Source organism: Poecile atricapillus, chromosome 3, assembly GCF_030490865.1.
Source record: "Poecile atricapillus isolate bPoeAtr1 chromosome 3, bPoeAtr1.hap1, whole genome shotgun sequence".
Classification (NCBI taxonomy): Eukaryota; Metazoa; Chordata; class Aves; order Passeriformes; family Paridae; genus Poecile; species Poecile atricapillus.
Genome location: NC_081251.1, coordinates 23,864,292 through 23,885,273, shown reverse-complemented (window position 1 = coordinate 23,885,273; position 20,982 = coordinate 23,864,292). Strand labels below are relative to the sequence as shown.

The following is a 20,982-nucleotide window of genomic DNA, read 5'->3' as shown; positions in this document are numbered from 1 at the left end:
GGCGACCTTATAGGAGAGTCCTGCCGTAACGTGCTGCTGAAACCTTGTAGGGGCTGCAACAGCGCTGACGGTAAGATGGAAAGGCAAGCAACATATGATTTATTTACCTGCTTTTTAGAAAAGCAATAGGTTAAAGATTTTGATTCTTGCTTATGGGTATGCTCAGGGGTGTTTTCAGAATCCCCATACAGTCCATGAATTAAGTGAGTGGCGAAAATTTGGAGATAAATTGTGGGAAGCTACTTTAGATGATGATAAAACTGCTAAAAAATTGGGAAAACTGTGGCGGACAGTTCATAATGTTCTTTTGCAGTATCAGGCTGAACAGGCAGCTGCTACATAGGCATCTGCAGCTATGTCAAAAAATAGATTATTAGAGGGAATTAATGACTGTCCATTGCCACCCGCCACGAATACAGTAATTTTGACCCCCCCTACGCAGTCACTGACCCCTGCTGCAGCTGCTAATCCTTTTGTGCCATCTCAAATTTCTTCACCTACTAACCTTGATTCTGGAACTGAGCCTTCGGCACCGTTACCATCCTTCCCTATGGGAAATAAATCTGTCCCTGGGGAAGGGCGTGAGTTAGGTGAGACTATAGCACGGGAAAGAAGGGAGACATGGGCTACATTGGCACGGAATATTTTGCAAGAAGGATATCAGGAAATAGCAGACGCTGTATTGGAAGTAGCATGTCCCGTAACCTTTGCACCAGTGCAAGGGGGAGGAATACAAGCTCAAATTACAGCTTTAGATTGGAAATGGTTATCACAGTTGCGATCTACAGTCAGTCAGTTTGGAGTGACCAGTGAACCGGTTAGACAGATGATTGATTATTTGTGGGGTACACAGATTTTGTTGCCTACAGATTGTAGGAGTATTATGAAATTGATTCTTAGTCAGCATCAGCAGTTATTGTTTAATGCACACTGGCAAGCTTATTGTCAAGAAAGTGTAAATGTGCGAAGACAGGCAGGTGATCCACTGCATGGGCTAACCTTGGAAGAATTTATGGGATTAGGAGCATATAGTCAAGTGGAAGCACAAGCTATTTTGGGACCAGGTAAGTTGAGAGAAGGAATGCGGTTAGTGCGAGCTGCATTTGATCGGATTAAGGAGCCAGGAGGTATTCCATCTTAAATGGGTATTAAACAGGGGCGAGATGAGCCATTTGGAGCATTTATTGATAAAGCAGCTACAGCTATAGAGAGGGCAGGTGTTCCTGAATATATGAGGGGAGCATTATTAAAACAATGTGCATTACAGAATTGTAATCCAACAACCAGGTCAGTTTTAAATTCCCTAAATGCTAACTGGACTATTGAAGAGACATTAGAGAGGATGTATAATATACCAGTGGGCTCACAAGCACTGTTAGTCCAGGCAATTAAAGAACTAGGGCAAGGGTTAGAGAAGCAGGCTGCATCTACTCAGTCAGGTTTTAGCAGGTCTTGCACCCCTACAAGCGGCTACAACCAACAATGGCAGGATTCCAGCCTCCCGATTCAAATGTTTTCGCTGTGGCAACCTTGGGCATATTCGGAAGGAATGTACTGTGTCATCTGTTTGGTGCAATCAGTGTCGGTCTAATACTCATGCTGATAGTGCTTGCCGCCGGAGATCAGGAAACGGGAAAGCCAGCGCGAGGAGCCGCCGCGCCAGGACACAAATAGCAGCTGCCGGAACATCAGTGCAACTTCCCTCCAGCCTGCCACAGCAGGGAGCCTCGGCTTGGACCTGGCAGCCTCAGTGACTGTGGATTTATTAACATCACAGCCGTACAAGATTCCCACGGGGATTATTGGACCAGTGATAATAAATGGAAAAGCTATGGGTGCAATTGTGTTGGGACGTTCATCTGCTAGTCTAATGGGACTGTTTATTTTACCTGGAGTCATTGATGTGGACTATTCTGGTGAAATATATATCATTGCATATACACTGGCACCACCAGCCAGAATTGATAAAGGACAGCGAATTGCACAATTGGTGCCGCTGCCACAATATACACATCAGTTGGCACCATTGAAAAATCAATCACGGGGTACAGGTGGATTTGGTTCTACAGGAGGACTTACATTGCTTACTCTGGACTTAAACACTAGACCCAAACGAACAGTTGTTCTCAATTACAACGGAGAATCCCACCAATTAGAAGGATTATCGGATACTGGGGCGGACTCAAGTATTGTTGCTCCACGATATTGGCCCCAGGAATGGCCTTTGTTGCCTAGTATGGTTACTGTTACAGGGGTGGGAGGTTTAACTTTAGCAAAAAGGTCTCCACAAATCCAAATTCAATTAGATGGGAAGGTCATCAGTTCTGTTTTGTCGATTGTTCCATTACCAGACAAGGTTCAATGTCTAATAGGGCGAGATATTTTGTCACAACTTGGTGTCATCTTGACCAATGAGCACCCTTTAAAATAGAGGCCATTGTTTGGACTTTCCCACTCCCACTTAAATGGATAATTCAGGAACCAGTATGGGTTGAAGAGTGGCCTTTAAAAAGGGAAAGTCTGCAACAAGCTCATCAATTAGTACTGGAACAATATCAACAAGGACATTTAAAGTTGTCAACAAGTCCTTGGAATGCTCCCATTTTTGTTATAAAAAAGAAATCTGGGAAATATCGATTGCTGCATGACTTACGTGCAGTAAATGAACAAATGGAGCCAATGGGGGCGCTACAACCTGGTTTGCCCAATCCTGCAATGTTACCAAAAGATTGGCCCTTGCTAATAATTGATTTAAAGGACTGTTTTTTCACTATCTCACTGCATGAACAGGATACTTGCAGATTTGCTTTTACTTTGCCTTCATTAAATCGAGCAGAACCAGACAAGAGATTTGAATGGACAGTTTTACCACAAGGTATGCGTAATTCTCCTACCTTGTGCCATCTTTATGTTGATAATGCTTTGCAACCACTACGTGTTCGGTGGTCTACAACCATTATTTATCATTATATGGACGATATTCTTTTTGCTCAGTCACAACCTTTTGCAGATAAACAAGTTAAAGACATTCAAACACAATTACTTCAGAATGGACTGGTTGTTGCACCTGAGAAAATACAGCAGTCATCCCCATGGAAATATCTCGGGTGGACTTTAACTGAGCAGTATGTTGCCCCTCAGAAACTGTCATTAAACATGTCACTTCATACTGTTCATGATGCTCAGCGATTGCTAGGAGATTTACAATGGCTTAAACCTGTTGTGGGTATTCCTAATGAACTTTTACAATCTTTACGACCTTTGTTAAAAGGTACTGATCCTACAGCACCTATACAGGTCACCAGTGAGCAACAAGAAGCTCTCAATAAAATAATGGACTGTATCCAGACAGGTGTTGTTCGTAGGTGAGATCCAGACTTGGACATTAATCTTACTGTATGGTTTGGACCTCGACATCTCATCGGTGCTTTAACGCAGCAGCAAAAGAAAACAGGGGAGATATGGGTATTAGAGTGGCTGTTGCCACCACTACAACAGAGACATACTTTAATTCAAAAAAATTGAAATTTTAGCAAATTTGATAAAACAAGGACGGAAGCGATTGTGGCAAATTATGGGTGTAGATCCAGCTGAAATTCAGATACCAATAAAGAAGGACACTTTGGATTGGTATTTCATTCACAGCTCCACATTGCAAGAAGCATTGCTTGACAACAGCAGTGTAGTCAGTACTGAGGAAGTGCCTCGAATACCACTATGATGGATAGGTCAGCAGAATTGGATTGAAAAGCCCAGATGATCATTTGTGCCATTACCAGGGGTATCAACTGTGTTCACTGATGCTGGAAAGAAGTCTCGTACAGCTGCTGCGACATGGCAAAATTCAGAAGGACAATGGAATCATCATATTATTCTAGCTCAAAAGGAGGACACATTACAAACTCTGGAATTAGTCGCTGTTGTTTGGGTTTTGGTGCAGTTTAAGGGTCCTGTTAATGTGGTAACTGATTCTTTATATGTTGCAGGAGTGAGTGAACGTATTGAAAAAGCAGACATTAAGGAAGTAAAAAGCCCTCGTTTATATGAACTGTTTTTGCAACTTCAAAGAGCAGTAAAGTTGAGGACTGCTGCCTTTTCTATTATCCATATTCGTAGCCACAAATGGGATGTGGGTTTAGGAGAAGGAAATGCTAGGGCAGGCCGATTGGTTTCATTGTCACAAAATAGCCCTGTCCCACCACAGACATTAGCTAGAGAAGCTCATGCCATCTTTCACCAAAATGCAAAAGGCCTCCATTGGGAGTTTCAGATACCTTTAGAGGAGGCTTGGGCTATTGTCAAAGCATGTCCTATTTGTAGTTTTCATAATCAAGGCTAATGGATGTTGATGATGAGTTATGGCTAATGATGAGTTGTGGCAAATGGATGTTACTCATGTTGCAGAGTTTGGGAGAGTTAAATATGTGCATGTCACCATTGATACTTATAGTCATTACATCTGGGCTACAGCTCAATCTGGTGAGAAAGCACGGAATGTTGAGCGACATTTAGTAAGTTGTTTTGCAGTCATGGGAGTTCCACGTTCTATTAAAACAGACAATGGACCTCCTTATTGTAGTAGTAGAATTAAGCAGGTGATGCAATCATGGGGAATCAAACACATAACAGGGATTCCACATTCCCCCACGAGTCAGGCAATAGTAGAACAAGCAAATGGTACCTTAAAACAATATCTGAATAAATTTAGGGAGATCAAAGATCCACAAGAACGATTATTGCATTGTTTATTTGTTTTAAATTTCCTCTGTATTTTTGGAAACAGTGATTTGCCTGCAGCAATACGTCATAGTGCACCTGAAGCAGAGAAAACTCAAAATCCAATATGGGTTCGCTATAAAGATCCAAAAACAGGACAGTGGGGAGGTCCTAGCAAGGTACTATATTGGGGACGTGGTTATCTTTGTGTGTCTACCCCCACAGGGCCTGTCTGGGTGCCGAGCCGATGGACTAAACCTGATCACTGCTGATCCCAGTGATTTACCTTCAGCTGATCCAGAAAATTTAGCAGATACTTCTCGCTCTCTACCATCAACATAGAGATGGAACATGAACTCTCACATGAAAATTTTGTGTACAGTACCAAATTGTGAATGTTATCCTTTTGTATGTTGTATTTGTAAAGTGTGTAAAGAAAAGTGGTGGATACATTCTAAGTGGGGTCGATCCCCAAGAGGGATTTGTACAGAGTGTTACAACTTTGAAAGAAATTTGACTGAGATTGCATTACAGGAAGGTGTGCAAACAGGACAATTTGAGAAAGGATCTGATAGATGGTGGGAGATTTTTGCTTTTGGAATAAATCCAGAAAATTATTGTTATCATTCTAATACCCCTTTACCATATATTATTGAAATAATTGCAATACGTTGTTGCAAAACATTGACACAGGTCAGGTGTGATATTCACAAGTCAGGGGTAAAAAATAAAAATTGGGAGCAATTCTTAAAACGGCAGTCTCGAGAAAAAGAGTCTTTCCCTGAAAGTTATCCTTGCTGCCGAGAAGATGGAACACCCCGTGGTTCGAAGCAACCTAATCAACGGGTGAGGCAGAGGGGTAAAAGAAAAAGGAAGCAAGATCTCACATGGGATCCAGCCAAGATGCTGGCTGAACTGCCGCAATCCTTTTAAAGTCCTTAAAGAACTATCTCTGATCAAGTTGTTGTGGTTTACCATGATAAAGGGAAATGAAGGGTTTTTGATTGACATGGATGAGAGACAAAATATGTGGGTAACGTGGGCTAATCAAACTGGACAGGATAATTTTTGCCTTTCAATGGCTACCCCTTCAGATCCTTTTCGAACTTGTTTAGTGGGCGCACCTTTAGATGATTCATTCAATGCCACGACGTTTAAAAACTGGACAAAGAATTGGAAAACACCCAAGGAAGCAAACAAAACATTATGGGAAAGTCCATCAGGTAAATTCATGACCAATATCTGTGACACAGGTTTAATTCCAGCAAATCCCATTGGTGCTCAAAACTGGTACATTGCTACGGGTTTAAATGTTACTGGGTCAGAACCACAAGAGTTAAGACTATTAGGTTCAGCCCCTAGCAATTACTGTTTAACTTTTGTTAATCGGGCTAGGAACAATCATGTGAAAAAGTCTCATGGGCCAAATGGTACAAATGTTTCTCCACAAAATTTGCTATATTTGCAAAATAATGATGCATACTGTGGCAATTGGTCTCACAAAGTAAATTCTAGCAGTACACCTCTACAATTACCACCTGGTATTTTTCTAATTTGTGGAGATCGTGCATGGCAAGGACTGCCAGCAAACATTTATGGAGGGCCTTGTTATTTTGGAAAATTGACACTGTTTGCACCTACTATACAGCAACTATTAAGAGCCAATAGAACCAGGTTACGAACAAAGAGAAGTGTGTTCCAATTGGGGCCAGAATACAAAGATAAGGTTGAACTTTGGGAACATCCTACAGTGATTGTGTGATCTATATTTACACCTGGAGTATCTAGTGCTCAAGCCTTAACACAGTTACGATGACTGGCATGTTGGACAGGAAAACAGTTTAATATTACATCAAAGGTTTTGTCTGATTTGCTTTTGGATATGAACAGTGTTAGGCATGCTGTATTGCAGAATAGAGCTGCTATTGATTTTTTGCTATTAGCACAGGGCCATGGCTGTGAAGACTTTGATGGGATGTGTTGCATGAATCTTTCTGACCATTCAGTGTCTATTCATGCTCGTCTTCAACAACTACAGAACAATATGAAAAAATTAACCGTGGAAACAAATCCATTAGAGGAATGGTTTCAATCACTAGGTCTCACAGGATGGTTAAAAAAATTGGCACAAATGGCAATTGTTATATTGATCATTGTGATTGTGTTACTGTTTATTCCTTGCTTACTGCAATGCTTGCAAAATATGGTAAAGAAGGCTACTTCTACAGTTTTGTTAGTACAAAAAGAAAACAGGGGAATTATAGAGGAATGGCTAGATAGCAAAGGTCACGTTCCCATGCAGCAGTTAGCTGGGAAAGAAATAGACAATGGAGTAGAGTTGGTGTGAGATGTTGCAAAGTCAGGAAGACCTTAGTGATGATAACTGTTAACTGAGAACAGGAAGCTGTGATCAGAAGAATGTGAATTCAGCATAGATGAGTGATTGCAGGAATGTGGAACTAGGTGGAGTTGACCTTAAATGAAATATCCAATAATGAGCTTGCTTTCGCACTACGTATGAGCCTAATTATTGATGCTATATAAGTGATTTTAGAGTTACCAATAAATGAGACTTGCTGATCATTCATATTGAGTGCTGCATTTCTCCCGCCGAACTCATCACTTAGCTACTGGACTGGTTTTATCCTACTCCAGACTCTTCAAGATAAATCTGCATGATCCTACCAGCAAAGGAAATAGTTCATGGGTAAGAGGGTGTATTGGACAACACAGGATGCCTTAAACTAATTAGAATACCTGAAATAAAATCTTACTATTGATACTCAAAACGCCATTGTTCATTGGTTTCTTGCTGCTACTTCTTAGCCTAAGGTCTCTCTGGTTCTGTTTTTCTGGCTTTCCCAAGAATTGCTGGAAAATTAGGAGAGATTATCCCAAACAGTAGGCCATGTATTTTTTTTCTGGGAAATGCCAGGACAAGTCTGCAGCTTCTGGTGAGGTCACGATGAAAGGTTTGGATTCAGCTTTCCTCTGAGCTTAACTTGGAATGTGCTTGGACCAGAAGTACTACTGCACCTCTGTTTTGTCACTAGACACACAAACTCTTGTACTGCAGCTTCACCAAAGTTCCCTTTATCAGAAGGTTTATTGTAGCAGCTAAAAGCCCTCTGCTGAACTTGAGGAACAAATGCTTGTCGTGTTTATCATGAACCAGTTTAAAACTTATTGAGAAAGGAGGAGTCAGGATGGTGTCAGGCTCTAGTGAGACCTTGGAATGTAGGAATCCATACTGATTTACATCACTGTATATCAAACCAAGTTTAATACAAGCTGTACTGGAGTTGTTCATTCTTCCAATCACTTAAATCAAGCTCCACTATTGAGGTTAGCAAGACTGCTGAACTGATAAATATGTGCATTCCTGTAGTGAAAGCTGTTTCTGCTCAGGGCAGGAGGGTTGGGACTAGATGATCTTTAACATCCCTTCTAACCCAAACCATTCTATGATTCTGTGATATTACTGAAACCCCAAATACACCAAGTTTGCAAAAGAAAGAGCCAGTGCCCTAAATCCAGCTACAACTAGAGCACTGGCAGCTTTCAGCTGGGCAAACTCAGGGTGCTGTAGCTCTTCCTAAAGCCAACAGTTTCTTCATAAGAAATGTGATGCAGCTGGAAGCAGTTTTTGTCATGAAAAAACGAAATAAACGCATGTTTTTCAGCAGCAAAGCATGTATGAAAGAGAGTTGTTGCTGTTACCTCTGTCTCTCTTTTCTTTGCCTCCTTTGGGCTCAGTTCTCTGTGAATACAGCTTTCTATAGTCTCCCAGCCTCCTCTGGGCTGAATTTTCTGTAGATACAGTTCTTTTCTAATTCCCCAGCCTTCTCTGGGCTGAATTCTTCTGGGATCCTCCCTCGTGGGGAGTTCCACTTATCTCAGTTCTCATTATTTGAAATAAACTCTCGAGCTCGTTAGAATCTTGTTTCTCGTGTTTATTGTAGGATCCTCACAAAAGTTAACAGGTTTCTCCAGACTGGTTACAAGGTTAATCTTTGTAATTTGGTACATTTCTTTCTTCTGATGGTACAAACAAGGCCTTGTGGCACACTTCATGTCTGATACACAAAATGGCCCCGAATTACGCAGTTCTTTTATCTTTATACTTATTTTTATCCGATTAACAATAGACACGTGTATTATTTTTCTTAATGACCCTATGACCCATCACCTCTGTGATGCACTGCGGCATTTTCTATCCAATTACTAACTACTATCCAAAAACCTCCAGGAGAAGAACATGAAGAAGAAAGAAGAAAGACAAGGGACAACACCCTAAATCCTCCATCTTGTCTCCTGTTCTCTAAACTACTTTTTCACCCAGTGATTTAAGAAACTTTCTAATCTATACACCTACCTTTCTTATCTAACTTTAGCATTAGTTTTCATGTATCACTATGAAAACATGCTCATGAATTTCATATTATATGAAATTCAGTGTTCTCTTGAATCCCAGAACTAAACATTAAAAGCAAGGGCACACAGTCTGTATTTCAGACTCCAACAGTTGCAGGAGCTGTTTCCCTCTTGCCTCACTGAAGCCTTCAGACAACACTTGCAGCAAATGTACAGGAAGGACGTGAAGGAGAAAGACCCTCATACTGTAACCACCAATTTTCTTTTGTGTGACACACTGCAATATATACAACCTCTCTGTGTAACATAAGAGGAATATCCCATCTCTCAGTTATGATCAGGGCAATTGCGCAACATTTTGCATGTATATATTGACCTTGACAGCAGGTAATGCCTGCATCAATATTAACCACATTGATTAGATAGACAGGAGGGGGCATGGGAGTTTATTCTGTATTGACTTTTTGGAATCAATACAGTCAACCAAAGAAAGCAGTCAGGAGTGCAGAGGGCAGTTTGCCTTCTGATACCACACTTCATTCACTGTCTCTTACAGTTGTCCTTGGTGTGTATTTTCACTGAGTCATGTTCAAGGAAACATTTTTGACAGAAAAAGAAAAAGAAAAAGAAAAAGAAAAAGAAAAAGAAAAAGAAAAAGAAAAAGAAAAAGAAAAAGAAAAAGAAAAAGAAAAAGAAAAAGAAAAAGAAAAAGAAAAAGAAAAAGAAAAAGAAAAAGAAAAAGAAAAAGAAAAAAGAAAAAAAAATAAAAAATAAAAATAAAAAAAGGCTCCTCCCAGATGTTCATCCCAAAATGAAATTAAGAAGAAGTATCCTGAAGGAATATTCACAAAGTAAGTCATAGAAGTAACTTGTATCTTGTAACAGATACAAGCTGAATTAGTTGATGTGACTTACATAAAATGGTAAGTTCTTAAAAGTAGAAAACCAGAAAATATTAGAATAAAAGTGGGATTGGCATAGCAGTGTTCTTTTAAACTGAGTGAGTTTATCAGCCATTACAATTATTTTTAACTAGCATGGTACCAAGTAATGAAAATAGCCGGTATATTAGCACTTTGTGCTGGGACAGATGTTCCCAATCATCATGACCTCTCCTCTATCCTACATTTGTACATAGTCAGCATTAGTGAAGGATTTATTTCCTGCAGGTGAAAAGAAACTAAACAGAGCTAATTGTTTTTGTTTGCTTAAGAGAAAGGGGTTTCCATTTGTAGAGAACTGCTTCTAGTGATAGGAGGGGCTTCAGGGTTATATAAGGCAAAACTGCTGAGAGATTAGAGTTACGCTGTGCACAAGGTAAATTTTTTTTTTATTTTGGACATGCAGGGAGTTGTATATGAAACTTAGTCAGTGAATGGCTTTTATAGATTAAATATGTGTACATATTTTATTAACATGATTCTATGTACCAAATATTGAATTCTTAATCAACTGCTTTCGAGGTGTACAGAGGTAAGAAAATGAAATGTAGATCACTACTGGGGAGTGGCTCCTCTCACCTCCTTCTTCGTACCATCAAGAAGCTGGCATGTTCTTTGCAAGGGGAGAATGGTGGGGGTTTGGGCATTTTCCCTTTGCTGCTGTTAATGCTTCAGCTTTGTTGCTGACAGTGCGTCAATGCCGTGAGGCTGGCATAGGCTGGGCACTGTGTGTGTGTGCTTGTTGCTGATGTGCACGTGTGGGTCTGAGTGGAGTGTCTGACAGCTTGCCGAGAAACTGTGGCTGCTTTAAGTTGCTTCCTAGGAACTGCTGTTGCTTGAATTCCAGCAGAGTTGGAACTGGACCAGGCAAGCATTGCGCTGTGGTTATGCCTGTGGTAAAGGCAAATCTGATGTTGCTGTGACAAAATTAATTTCATGTCTTTGAAGGCTTCTCTAAAGAAATTACAGAAGCAGGAAGTGCTGTAAAAGAAGTTGCCAGCGTGAAAGAATTCCTTCCTGGCTGGTTTTAATGGAGCATAATGGCTGCTGGAGAAAGCACAGCAATTGCTGAGTTTATAGCATGTATCTGATTAAACAGTAAACTGTAATTTGAAATCATGCCAAAATACACAGAGAGCACCCTCTACTTTTGGTCAGAACAGAACACTTTGGACGCAAATGATTTTGATTCACTTGCTTTCTGACTGGGCCAATTGCTCAAAGTACAGCCAGAGTTTTACTTAACTATTCTGCATGTGTAAGAAGCATTTTTTAGGCAGAATGATACAAGGCATTCTCTCAATATAGTCTAACTTTTACCTCCTCTGTTAATTGATTAAAATCTTGGACAATAAATCATTGGTTTCAAACAAGTCAATTTCAAGAGCCAGTTGCAGATTCAAAACTGCAAAAGTTATTTCTTCATTGCAGATACTAGGAAATCCAGCACGAGGAAACATGTCTGGAAAACCCAAGCTGCACTACTTCAATGGACGAGGCCGGATGGAACCAATTCGGTGGCTACTGGCAGCAGCTGGGGTTGAGGTTTGCCTCTGGTCTTTTATACTGAGATCCTGTGACCAATGTGTGTTTTTACTCTTTTGTATGAGAAGTGTGATTGAGCAGCAGTTTCAAACTCTGTATGTAGTGCATTGCTGAGCAAGCCAACAGTGACCACGAGCTTGCCCTAAGCAGGGGGCAAGTTCCTGTCTCACTTCCACACATCATGTGCAAAGCCCGCTGGTAGCACCACAAAAGCTTCTCCCCTGTAGCTAGAGAAAGAAGAAATTTAAAACCCCAGGAGGAGATCCTGGCTTCTTATCTTCTGATCCAGAGGTCAAGCACCTGCAATTCTGAGTACCTTCAGTTAAATTCCAACTTGCAAAATAGCAAGAGATTATTATTGCTACTACAGTGTAGTTTACTCTTGAAGGTACCATATATTGTAAACCACAGAGTAATTTTTGTTTTACCTTTGGCAGATTCTGATACTAAAGCAGAGATGGAGTGTTTCACAATGGGTGTGGGGAATTTGTGTTTCAAGATCCACGGGTTTCTGTCACAGTGATGGCCAGTGGGCCTGACAGCTTTCAAATATGACATATGTTTCTAACAAATAAAATTTCCCAAAACACATCTCTTTAAGTCTTCTTTACTTAAAAGAGGAAGAAGCTAAAACATGGAATGACAGTAAATTTCTCTTCTATTTCCTGCAGTTTGAAGAATCTTACCTAGAAAAAAAGGAGGATCTAACAAAGTTACAGAAGGGTAAGTTTCCTTCACTTTTAAATAGTAACAGAAGCAAGAGTAGTAATAACAAAAATTAGAATTAGAATTGGTATTAAAATTTGAATAAGAATTAGAATTATAATTACTTGTCTTAGAACACCTAAGAATTCTTAAGTCTTAGTGTCTTGAAAAGAAGATCTCTTCACTGGATTGTACACAAGGTCTCAGAGGTGCACACTGCAGTGTCTTACTTGGTATCCCCCACCCGGTTGCTTCAGTCTTCACTGAATCACAGAAGGGCTGAGGTCAGAAGGGACTTCTCATGACTGTCTACTCCACATGCCCTCTTCAAGCAAGGCCACCTCCAGCCAGTTACCCAGGACCATGTCCAGCTGGGTTTGGAGTATCTCCAAGGATGGAGAATGTACAGCTTCTCTGGACAACCCAGAGAGAGTCAAAGAGCCTTTCTGTAAGTTCAGCTGGTTGACTCTCCTTTGCTTCAGCTTGTGTCCATTGTCCTCCATCCGATGGCAACAGAGGCTTTTGTCATCAGATCCTCTTGAAATTCATTAGCATTTTAGGTTGCCTACATAGTTGTTGTTTTATAATTCTTATGAAAAGAGAGTTCCAGATTTCTGAGTTTGCCTGTACCTCAGCTGCATTCCTGCCTCCCAAGGCAACTCCCCACTGTGCTAGCTTCAGCTTCCATCTTCCTGAACATGATAATCATGTTTCCTCCAATCCAAATTGCATGTCTGTGCTATTCACCTGGCCTGTCAAAAGAAATCTGAGCTAGGGGTAGCATTTGCAGTCCTGCTGTCCTTTTGGAATAATGACTTGATATCCCTGCTACAGGCTGCCTTTTAAAAAATATTTTGGGACACAAGCATAAAGGTAAATGCACCCTTACACAGAGGGACATAGCTGATCAGTTTTTGGAATCAAGAAATAGGATTTCAAAAAGCAATAACTCTCACTCACTTCTCTGACATATCTCTGATTTAAACAGAGATACTGTCGTGGTTTTGAACCAGTAATTAACAAACAAGGGGGAAAAAAGAATTATTTATTTCTTGCTGTGAGATATGGATTAAAATAAGAGCAAACCAGGCATAAAACTTAAAAGGAATAAAGAGAAGTTTATTGACAAACTACAAGAACAAGAACACCAGAATAAACTTTTAGAAAAACCTTTTCATTTCTCACTGCTCACTATTCTTTTGTTCACATGACAACAGAGACAAAAACTTCATAATTTTGATGGTTTAAATAATCTTAATTCTCTTTATAGTCTTTCCATCAGTTTCTGTAAAGAAACAGAAGTTCCTTTCTGTTAATTTATGGAGTTTGTCACAAGAAAACTATTTTTGTTATAGTTTCTCGTTTCTCTGATATCAGCTGTTCAGAGCTACTGTTATTAAAGCTCACCCCTCCCATTTCACATCACTCTGAAATGTGTTATGGGTCATAAGTTTGAGGATAGCATTTTTAAGGATAAGTTAGTCAAAGGCAAAAAAGTATTTTTCATCTGCTTCTGTGAGCTTCACTAGAAAACAGTTTTTTCATTGCCTCTCAAGGCTTCAAATCTCCCAGCACTTCACTATACCACAATTACTTCACTTTTTACTTAAATTTACACTTTGAACACCTTATTCCTCCCCATACTCTATTATGAATTAAAGGAGTTTTTTTCAGGACTTCATTGTCCATCTCCATAGTTTTAACAGAAAGATATTTCAGCTTAATTAAAGCATCTTCTTAATTCTCTACCTTTCTTGAAGTCTCTTTTCTTTCTTGCCACTAGTAGTTTATAAAGTCTCTTTTCATGTTGATCACTCTCCTTTTCTCTCTCTGGATGAAAAGATTAATCCGCAAGTCTCATCTGGATAAGAAAGAGTTAAAATCTTGCCCAAGCTTTTGTAGATGGTTCAGCGATCTCTGCTGAACAGGAGCTGGAGCCGTCTGCGATGAAAAGTTCCTCATAGCTGCTTTTGAAGAGCGTGGTTTCTGTCTCTGCTTGCAGCAGGCTTAGAGCTCTTCTCTTTCTTTACTCGGCAGTTTTCTAGTGAATGTAGTTACAGCAAAACCTCCAGCTGAACCAGAGATCGGGCCGGGCCCGGCCCAGCCCGACCTGGCTCGGGGCAAGCCCCATCTCCCGGCCGGGAGACGAGAGACGCGGCGGGCCCGGCCCGGCCCCCGCCCAGCCGCATGGCCTGGGCAGGGAACCGAAAGCCAGCCGGAGCTCCGCCACCCTTCACAGTCAGGAAAACAAAGAACCACCACAGACTTCTGGGTGTACACTTTAAGTGTGGGGTTCAAAAGTTGATTCTACTTTTCAATGGCTAAAACTGCTGTCAATTCTCAGCAATGACCGATAATTGGTCAAGAGAAACGACTCCCAAGAGCCCCCAGCAACTTTAACTTCCATAAAGGTAAACTAACCTCATGACAGATACCTCAATTTCTGAAGGTATTTTCACTACTTTCATGCTAGGACAAGGATTCCGTAAGCTTGAAAAAGAGTTTCAAAGCTCCATCCTCACACTAGTTGATGTTTGGGTCTTGCAGTAATCTCATGGAACTCGCTCATTGTTCTGATTTTATGCCTGTATTGATGAGATGCCATTTGTAAAGGTAATAAAGAAGTCACGAAGGCAGTTCAAGCATTTACGTTTACTCTTATTTATTTTCATTATTCACCACCTTGTGTGTTAGCCAGTGCTTAGAAAGTCCATATATATTTTGCAAAGCATGAGAGAAAGTGTGTGGGTCAGATCCTTCAGGCCTTCCCATCTGTTCATTAACCTCCATGAAAATCACCTGAGCTAGGGACAAGCAGTGCACGTATTTTTCAGTATATGACAGCTAAAAGTTCTGCATTTGGCTGTTTCCTCAAATCTCAAATGTTCCACTGTTGGTCTAAATATTTTTTATCCAACCTAAATGATTCAGATTCTAACTAAAAAGTAATCCATGTGGTTCCTTTGCCTAACACACACTCGTGGTTGTCATTCAGGGACTGAACGTCTCCTTGTGTTATTCCCTTTCCCCCAGATGGATCCCTGCTCTTTCAGCAAGTGCCAATGGTAGAGATGGATGGGATGAAGCTGGTGCAGACCAGAGCCATTGCCAACTACATAGCAACGAAGTACAACCTCTATGGGAAGGACCTGAAGGAGAGAGCCCTGTACTGTGACCTTTGTCTAACAAGCCACCTTTGCTTGTTAGAGCCCAGCTCACACTGTAGCTCAGTGCAACCCAGTTCACAGCGAGGTTCAGGGGGCAGAGCAGTGTTTTGTGCAGCATGAGATGGCTCTGACTGCAGGTGATGTCTACAGCAGTGATAGCCAGGCTCGATTAGCTAGGGCGTGTGAGCCCATAAATCATCAATCAGAGATCAATGCAGTCATCAGAAGAAAGCACTCAGGGGGGCAGATTGTCTTACACATGCTGCTTTTCATTTTCTCCTGCAGCTGTCAGCAGTGTCATTTTCTCCTCATCACATTCAGGGCAGTGTCTTTGAAGGAAACAAAATCACTCCTCTCTCTAACAACCAGGAATTAGAATAGAATTAGAATTAATTACAGGTAATGAAGGGACAGGACTCCTAGGGCACATGTGTTGACCTGAGGTGTATTTGAGTGCTTCAAATTAGTAAGCCCTGGTAAACACATGTCAAGATATTTGCTAGAAATCATATGGACCTGTTGTTAAAGTTGTCCTGTCTGATTGGATTTTTAAAAGAACTTTGGATAACATATATGACAATTTTGTCAAATTTGGTTTTGTCAGGTTTGGGTTTAAAGACCCATAGTCAAGAGAGGTGTCAGTCCTAGTGAGAATTGGGAGTGGTACAGTCTTTAGGTTTTGCCTTGGAATTTTGCATTTGTCTTTCACCCAAACTCACCCTATGCCTCCATTCCCAGGGGAACTTTGCTAGGGTTTGTGTGTGTGTGAGAGAAGGGGCTGTGATTTCCCAGCATCTCAGAGAGGTTATGCGAGGAGTAATTGTGCTGTTCATACCTAGTTGTGTTTGACCTGATCAAGTGGATCTATTCCTTTCAGAATCGATATGTACGTGGAAGGAATGTTTGATCTGAATGAGTTACTCATGGCATATGGCTACCAACCAGCAGACAAAAAAGAGCAACATTTTGCTAATATGATAGACAAGGCGACAAACAGATACTTTCCAGTCTTTGAGAAGGTATGTATAGTCAGCTGGTTTTTGGTGGGATACTAAGGCTCCGCAGCTCTCCTAGTGGCTATTGTGACTTCTGCCCTAGCCTTTAGCAAGCCTGTTGTGAGTGAAAATCAGTTCCTCTGAGCAACGCAGGACTAAGAGAGACAGGACTTTGTATCTGATCTCTTTGGAGGTTTTTAATTCAGCTCTCTGCTCCATGAAATCTCTTTACAAATGCTGCTGGGCTAACCCGGAACTAACCTTTTATCCCCTACAGGTCAAGGTGTGTAAAAGGGTACTGACGTGGTGCCAGATTTTTTCCCCAGCCAGCTCCTGGCACCGAGCCCAGAGTGAGCTGCTCCTGGAAAGCAGGGCAGCTTAGGGCTTATGCTCTACGGCACTGGCTGTACAGCATTGAGGGCAGGAGCAAGGACAAGGGAGAGGTCTTCTAGGTGGCTTCCAAGAGGGATTTATTCTCTTGAAGGTTCCAGGAAAGAAAGACAAAAGATACAGGGGTACAGCAACTTATGTGTGGGGGAGGAGCAAGGGGAGTGTACAAATAATAAACCAATAGGGAACAGTTAGGGGAGGAGCACAAGGCGGGGTTACATCATACATAATACATCATACATCATACATCATACATCATACATCATACATCATACATCATACATCATACATCATACATCATACATCATACATCATACATCATACATAATACATAATACATAATACATAATACATAATACATAATACATAATACATAATACATAATACATAATACATAATACATAATACATAAACCAATGGAGAGCACAAGGGGAGGAGAGGGGGGCACATGGGCCAATGGGGCTCGGAGGAATAGGGGAATTCCAAAGGGGGCGGTCCAGGCAGGGGTTGACACAAGGGAGGATCGACAACTTAATGCGAGGGGGAACAGGGAACGTTCGGGAACAAGGGGCAGGTGTCAGGGTGGATTGGCAACCAGGGTAGGAGGGCACAACTGGGACCAAAGTATTAACATGGGGGTTGGTACTGCTTAACAATAAAGAATGTAATTGAATCAAATATAATGAACAACAATGCACCACAACAGGTATAAACAATAAAAACTGCAAAATTAACATGAACTGAAATGGATGCAGGAGAGGAGGCTTTTTGCCTCACCATGCCTGTGAAAGTGGCCAGCTAAGGTTTCTCCCCTAAAGAGAGTGGCAAACTATCCCAAGTGATCCCTTCCTTCCAAGGGAGGATGGGTGTTTTGTTGGCTGGCTCAGTATCCCTGACAGGTATGTGGCAAAGAGTTTGTAGCTCAATTGATTATCTTGAACAGCCATCATGGATCCACAAGAGTTTTATGGAAGAAACAGCAGAAAAACTACCACTGGAATATAAATGCTCTGGTTTTGGTGTGCTGGGAGAAAGGTGGAGACAGGACACTACGGAGGGGACAGAAGGCCCTTCCAGTCTGGGAGAGATGTAAAGCTGCGAAAATGCAGCACACACTGAGTTCCCAAATGTCCATGTTTGTATCTGTGTGTTGTTTCAGACAGAAGACACTACAGCATCAGCTTTGACATCAAGATTCCTCCTGAGCTGCAGATGGACCTCTACCATACATGCTATGTAAAAGCATGACAGTTCCTTCTGTATCTCATAGAGCTTAGCCTTCAGTGCAGCTACAGCAGCCAAGGCAAGATGAGCACAACTTGAAACAGAAGTGCAGAAGAGAAAGAGCTGCTAGATTATGCCTAGGATGGCAGTGCCATCAGATCAGTATTTGTCCTACAGATGTTTGAACTGCATCTCCTTCTTTCACAGACAGCTCCATGCCATGGACGACCCTGCTTTGAAGATTTCATATTAAGGAACACAGAGAAAAGACATCATCTCCTTCTGCTTCTGTGTTTTTAGGTTTTGAAAGACCATGGAAAAGACTTCCTGGTCGGCAACCAGCTGAGCAGGGCAGATGTGCAATTACTGGAAATCCTTTTAATGGCAGAGGAGTTCAAAGCTGATATACTTGCCAGATTTCCTCTCCTGCAGGTAAATGAATGGGCAGTTTGAATGGATAATTAATTGGAAATGACCACTGATTTAAACTGGCTGAGAAATATGGGAGAGCGGGAGGGTGAGAAGTGACATGCAAAATAATCAGATACCCTAAGAACTTTTAGCTGGCCTCAGCTCCCCTTTTTATTTATGCCGTGTTCTGTCACTACCACCCCAAAAGCATGAGAGGGGGAGGCACAGAGTTTCTTCTGCAGCATCAAGCCTTAATGTAACTTTCAGAGCATGGATAAGATGGAAATGTCTGCCAGTTGCAATGATTCTCAAGCACTGTGCTTTTTTTGGTTTTGTTTTGTAGAGCTTCAAAGCAAGAATAAGCAATATCCCCACAATAAAGAAATTCCTGCAGCCTGGCAGCCAGAGGAAACCCCCAGTACGAGAGGAGGACGTAGCCAAAGTGATAAAAATTTTCTACTGAGCAGCAGCCTCAAGCTCCAAAAACTATTTAGTTATGTTTGATGACAGTAGGAAAGCACTTAAAACTAAGTTTTTTGATTCTATCAGCAGAGGAAATTGTTCACTGATTAGGGGGTATATTGGACAACACAGGATGCCTTAAATAACTGAAGAGAACACCTAAAATAAAGTCTTACTCTTTCTTATAATTAACTGTGCAGGCAATGGCGTTTGCTATTATGTATTGGCTTTTGCAAATTACTATTAATTACAACGATGTTTAAAATCACTATTAACTACTTTAATATAGTATAGCCTGTCAGCTTTTGTAGCCAATGCCCTGTATAGCACAGTGTGATAAATATATATTATAGCTAAGGATTTTGAAAAATATTAAAATAGAGATTATACGTTGTGCATTGAAACGTTAAATGCCTTTTTATCTCTGACTAAGTGATAATAGTGAGAATAACTCAGATAATGTTGATTTAATGTACCTGTGTAGTATCTTATCTGAATTATAAGACAAGATTGAAGGGAACCAGGAAAATAAACAGTAAGAGAAAAAATGCAAGGAGAGATTCACTACTGACACTCACTTATCAAAAAATGTCAAACAACAGAACTGAGCCTCAAGAAAAAATAAAACATATGAATTTCATCTACAGGATGGCATGAAGACAAGACTCACTCAAACCAAGCAAAAGAATTCCCAGAACATGTAAACTCACAGGAATGTTTTAATATGTATAAGCCTCATGAAAGTGCATTTAACGAATGTAATGAAAAAATATATAAGAAAATTGTTTTAAGGTAATTGGTTTGCCTCTGGCATTTTTCCAAGCACCCAGCACTGTGTATGGTCCCTTTTATCCCTTATTAAACTTCTAAAAATTTTAAAGAGTTGTTTCTCACACTCTTCATACTCAAAACACAGCTGTTCATTGGTTTCTTGCTGCTACTTCTTAGCCTAAGGTCTCTCTGGTTCTGTTTTTCTGGCATTCCCAAGAATTGCTGGAACATTAGGAGAGATTATCCCAAACAGTAGGTGATGTATTTTTTTTCTGGGAAATGCCAGGACAAGTCTGCAGGTTCTGGTGAGGTCACAATGAAAGGTTTGGATTCAGCTTTCCTCTGAGCTTAACTTGGAATGTGCTTGGACCAGAGGTCCTACTGCACCTCTGTTTTGTCACTAGACACACAAACTCTTGTACTGCAGCGTCACCAAGGTTCCCTTTATCAGAAGGTTTATTGTAGCAGCTAAAAGCCCTCTGCTGAACCTGAGGAAAAAATGCTTGTCACCAGTTTAAAACTTATTGAGAAAGGAGGAGTCAGGATGGTGTCAGGTTCTAGTGAGACCTTGGAATGTAGGAATCCATACTGATTTACATCACTGTATATCAAACCAAGTTTAATACAAGCTGTACTGGAGTTGTTCATTCTTCCAATCACTTAAATCAAGCTCCACTCTTGAGGTTAGCAAGACTGCTGAACTGATAAATATGTGCATTCCTGTAGTGAAAGCTGTTTCTGTTCAGGGCAGGAGGGTTGGGACTAGATGATCTTTAAGATCCCTTCTAACCCAAACCATTCTATGATTCTGTGATATTATTGAAACCCCAAATACACCAAGTTTGCAAAAGAAAGAGCCAGTGCCCTAAATCCAGCTACAGCTAGAGCACTGGCAGCTTTCAGCTGGGCAAACTCAGGGTGCTGTAGCTCTTGCTGAAGCCAACAGTTTCTTCATATGAAATGTGATGCAGCTGGGAGCAGTTTTTTGTCATGAAAAAAGGAAATAAACCCATGTTTTTCAGCAGCAAAGCATGTATGAAAGAGAGTTGTTGCAGGAGCTGTTTCCCTCTTGTCTCACTGAAGCCTTCAGACAACACTTGCAGCAAATGTACAGGAAGGACGTGAAGGAGAAAGACCCTCATACTGTAACAACCAATTTTCTTTTGTGTGACACACTGCAACATATACAACCTCTCTGTGTAACATAAGAGGAATATCCCATCTCTCAGTTATGATCAGGGCAATTGCGCAACATTTTGCATGTATATATTGACCTTGACA

The 20,982-nt window shown here is 40.9% G+C and overlaps 1 protein-coding gene across 3 annotated transcripts; it reads left to right on the top strand.

The window, feature by feature from the left end:
- Positions 1-9,810: 9,810 nt before the first annotated feature.
- Positions 9,811-19,726, top strand: LOC131577549 (glutathione S-transferase-like). 3 transcript variants are annotated; one of them, XM_058835517.1, is made up of 7 exons: positions 9,811-9,941; positions 11,463-11,576; positions 12,248-12,299; positions 15,315-15,447; positions 16,326-16,467; positions 18,358-18,489; positions 18,812-19,726. In XM_058835517.1, the coding sequence occupies exons 2-7, from the start codon at positions 11,490-11,492 to the stop codon at positions 18,929-18,931; spliced, it is 666 nt and encodes a 221-aa protein (XP_058691500.1). In that variant the 5' UTR covers positions 9,811-9,941; positions 11,463-11,489; the 3' UTR covers positions 18,932-19,726. The 3 variants fall into 3 exon arrangements, with proteins under 3 accessions (XP_058691500.1, XP_058691501.1, XP_058691502.1); XM_058835518.1 differs by lacking the exon at positions 9,811-9,941 and adding an exon at positions 10,386-10,407; XM_058835519.1 differs by lacking the exon at positions 9,811-9,941 and adding an exon at positions 10,541-10,563.
- Positions 19,727-20,982: the final 1,256 nt, after the last annotated feature.

Bases quoted from the DNA above. Each gene is read 5' to 3' on its own strand.
- LOC131577549 (XM_058835517.1), top strand. From the start codon at position 11,490: ATGTCTGGAAAACCCAAGCTGCACTACTTCAATGGACGAGGCCGGATG. The intron at 12,300-15,314 runs GTAAGTTTCCTT...CCTTTCCCCCAG, and splicing joins TCTAACAAAGTTACAGAAGG to ATGGATCCCTGCTCTTTCAG. The intron at 18,490-18,811 runs GTAAATGAATGG...TTTGTTTTGTAG, and splicing joins CCAGATTTCCTCTCCTGCAG to AGCTTCAAAGCAAGAATAAG.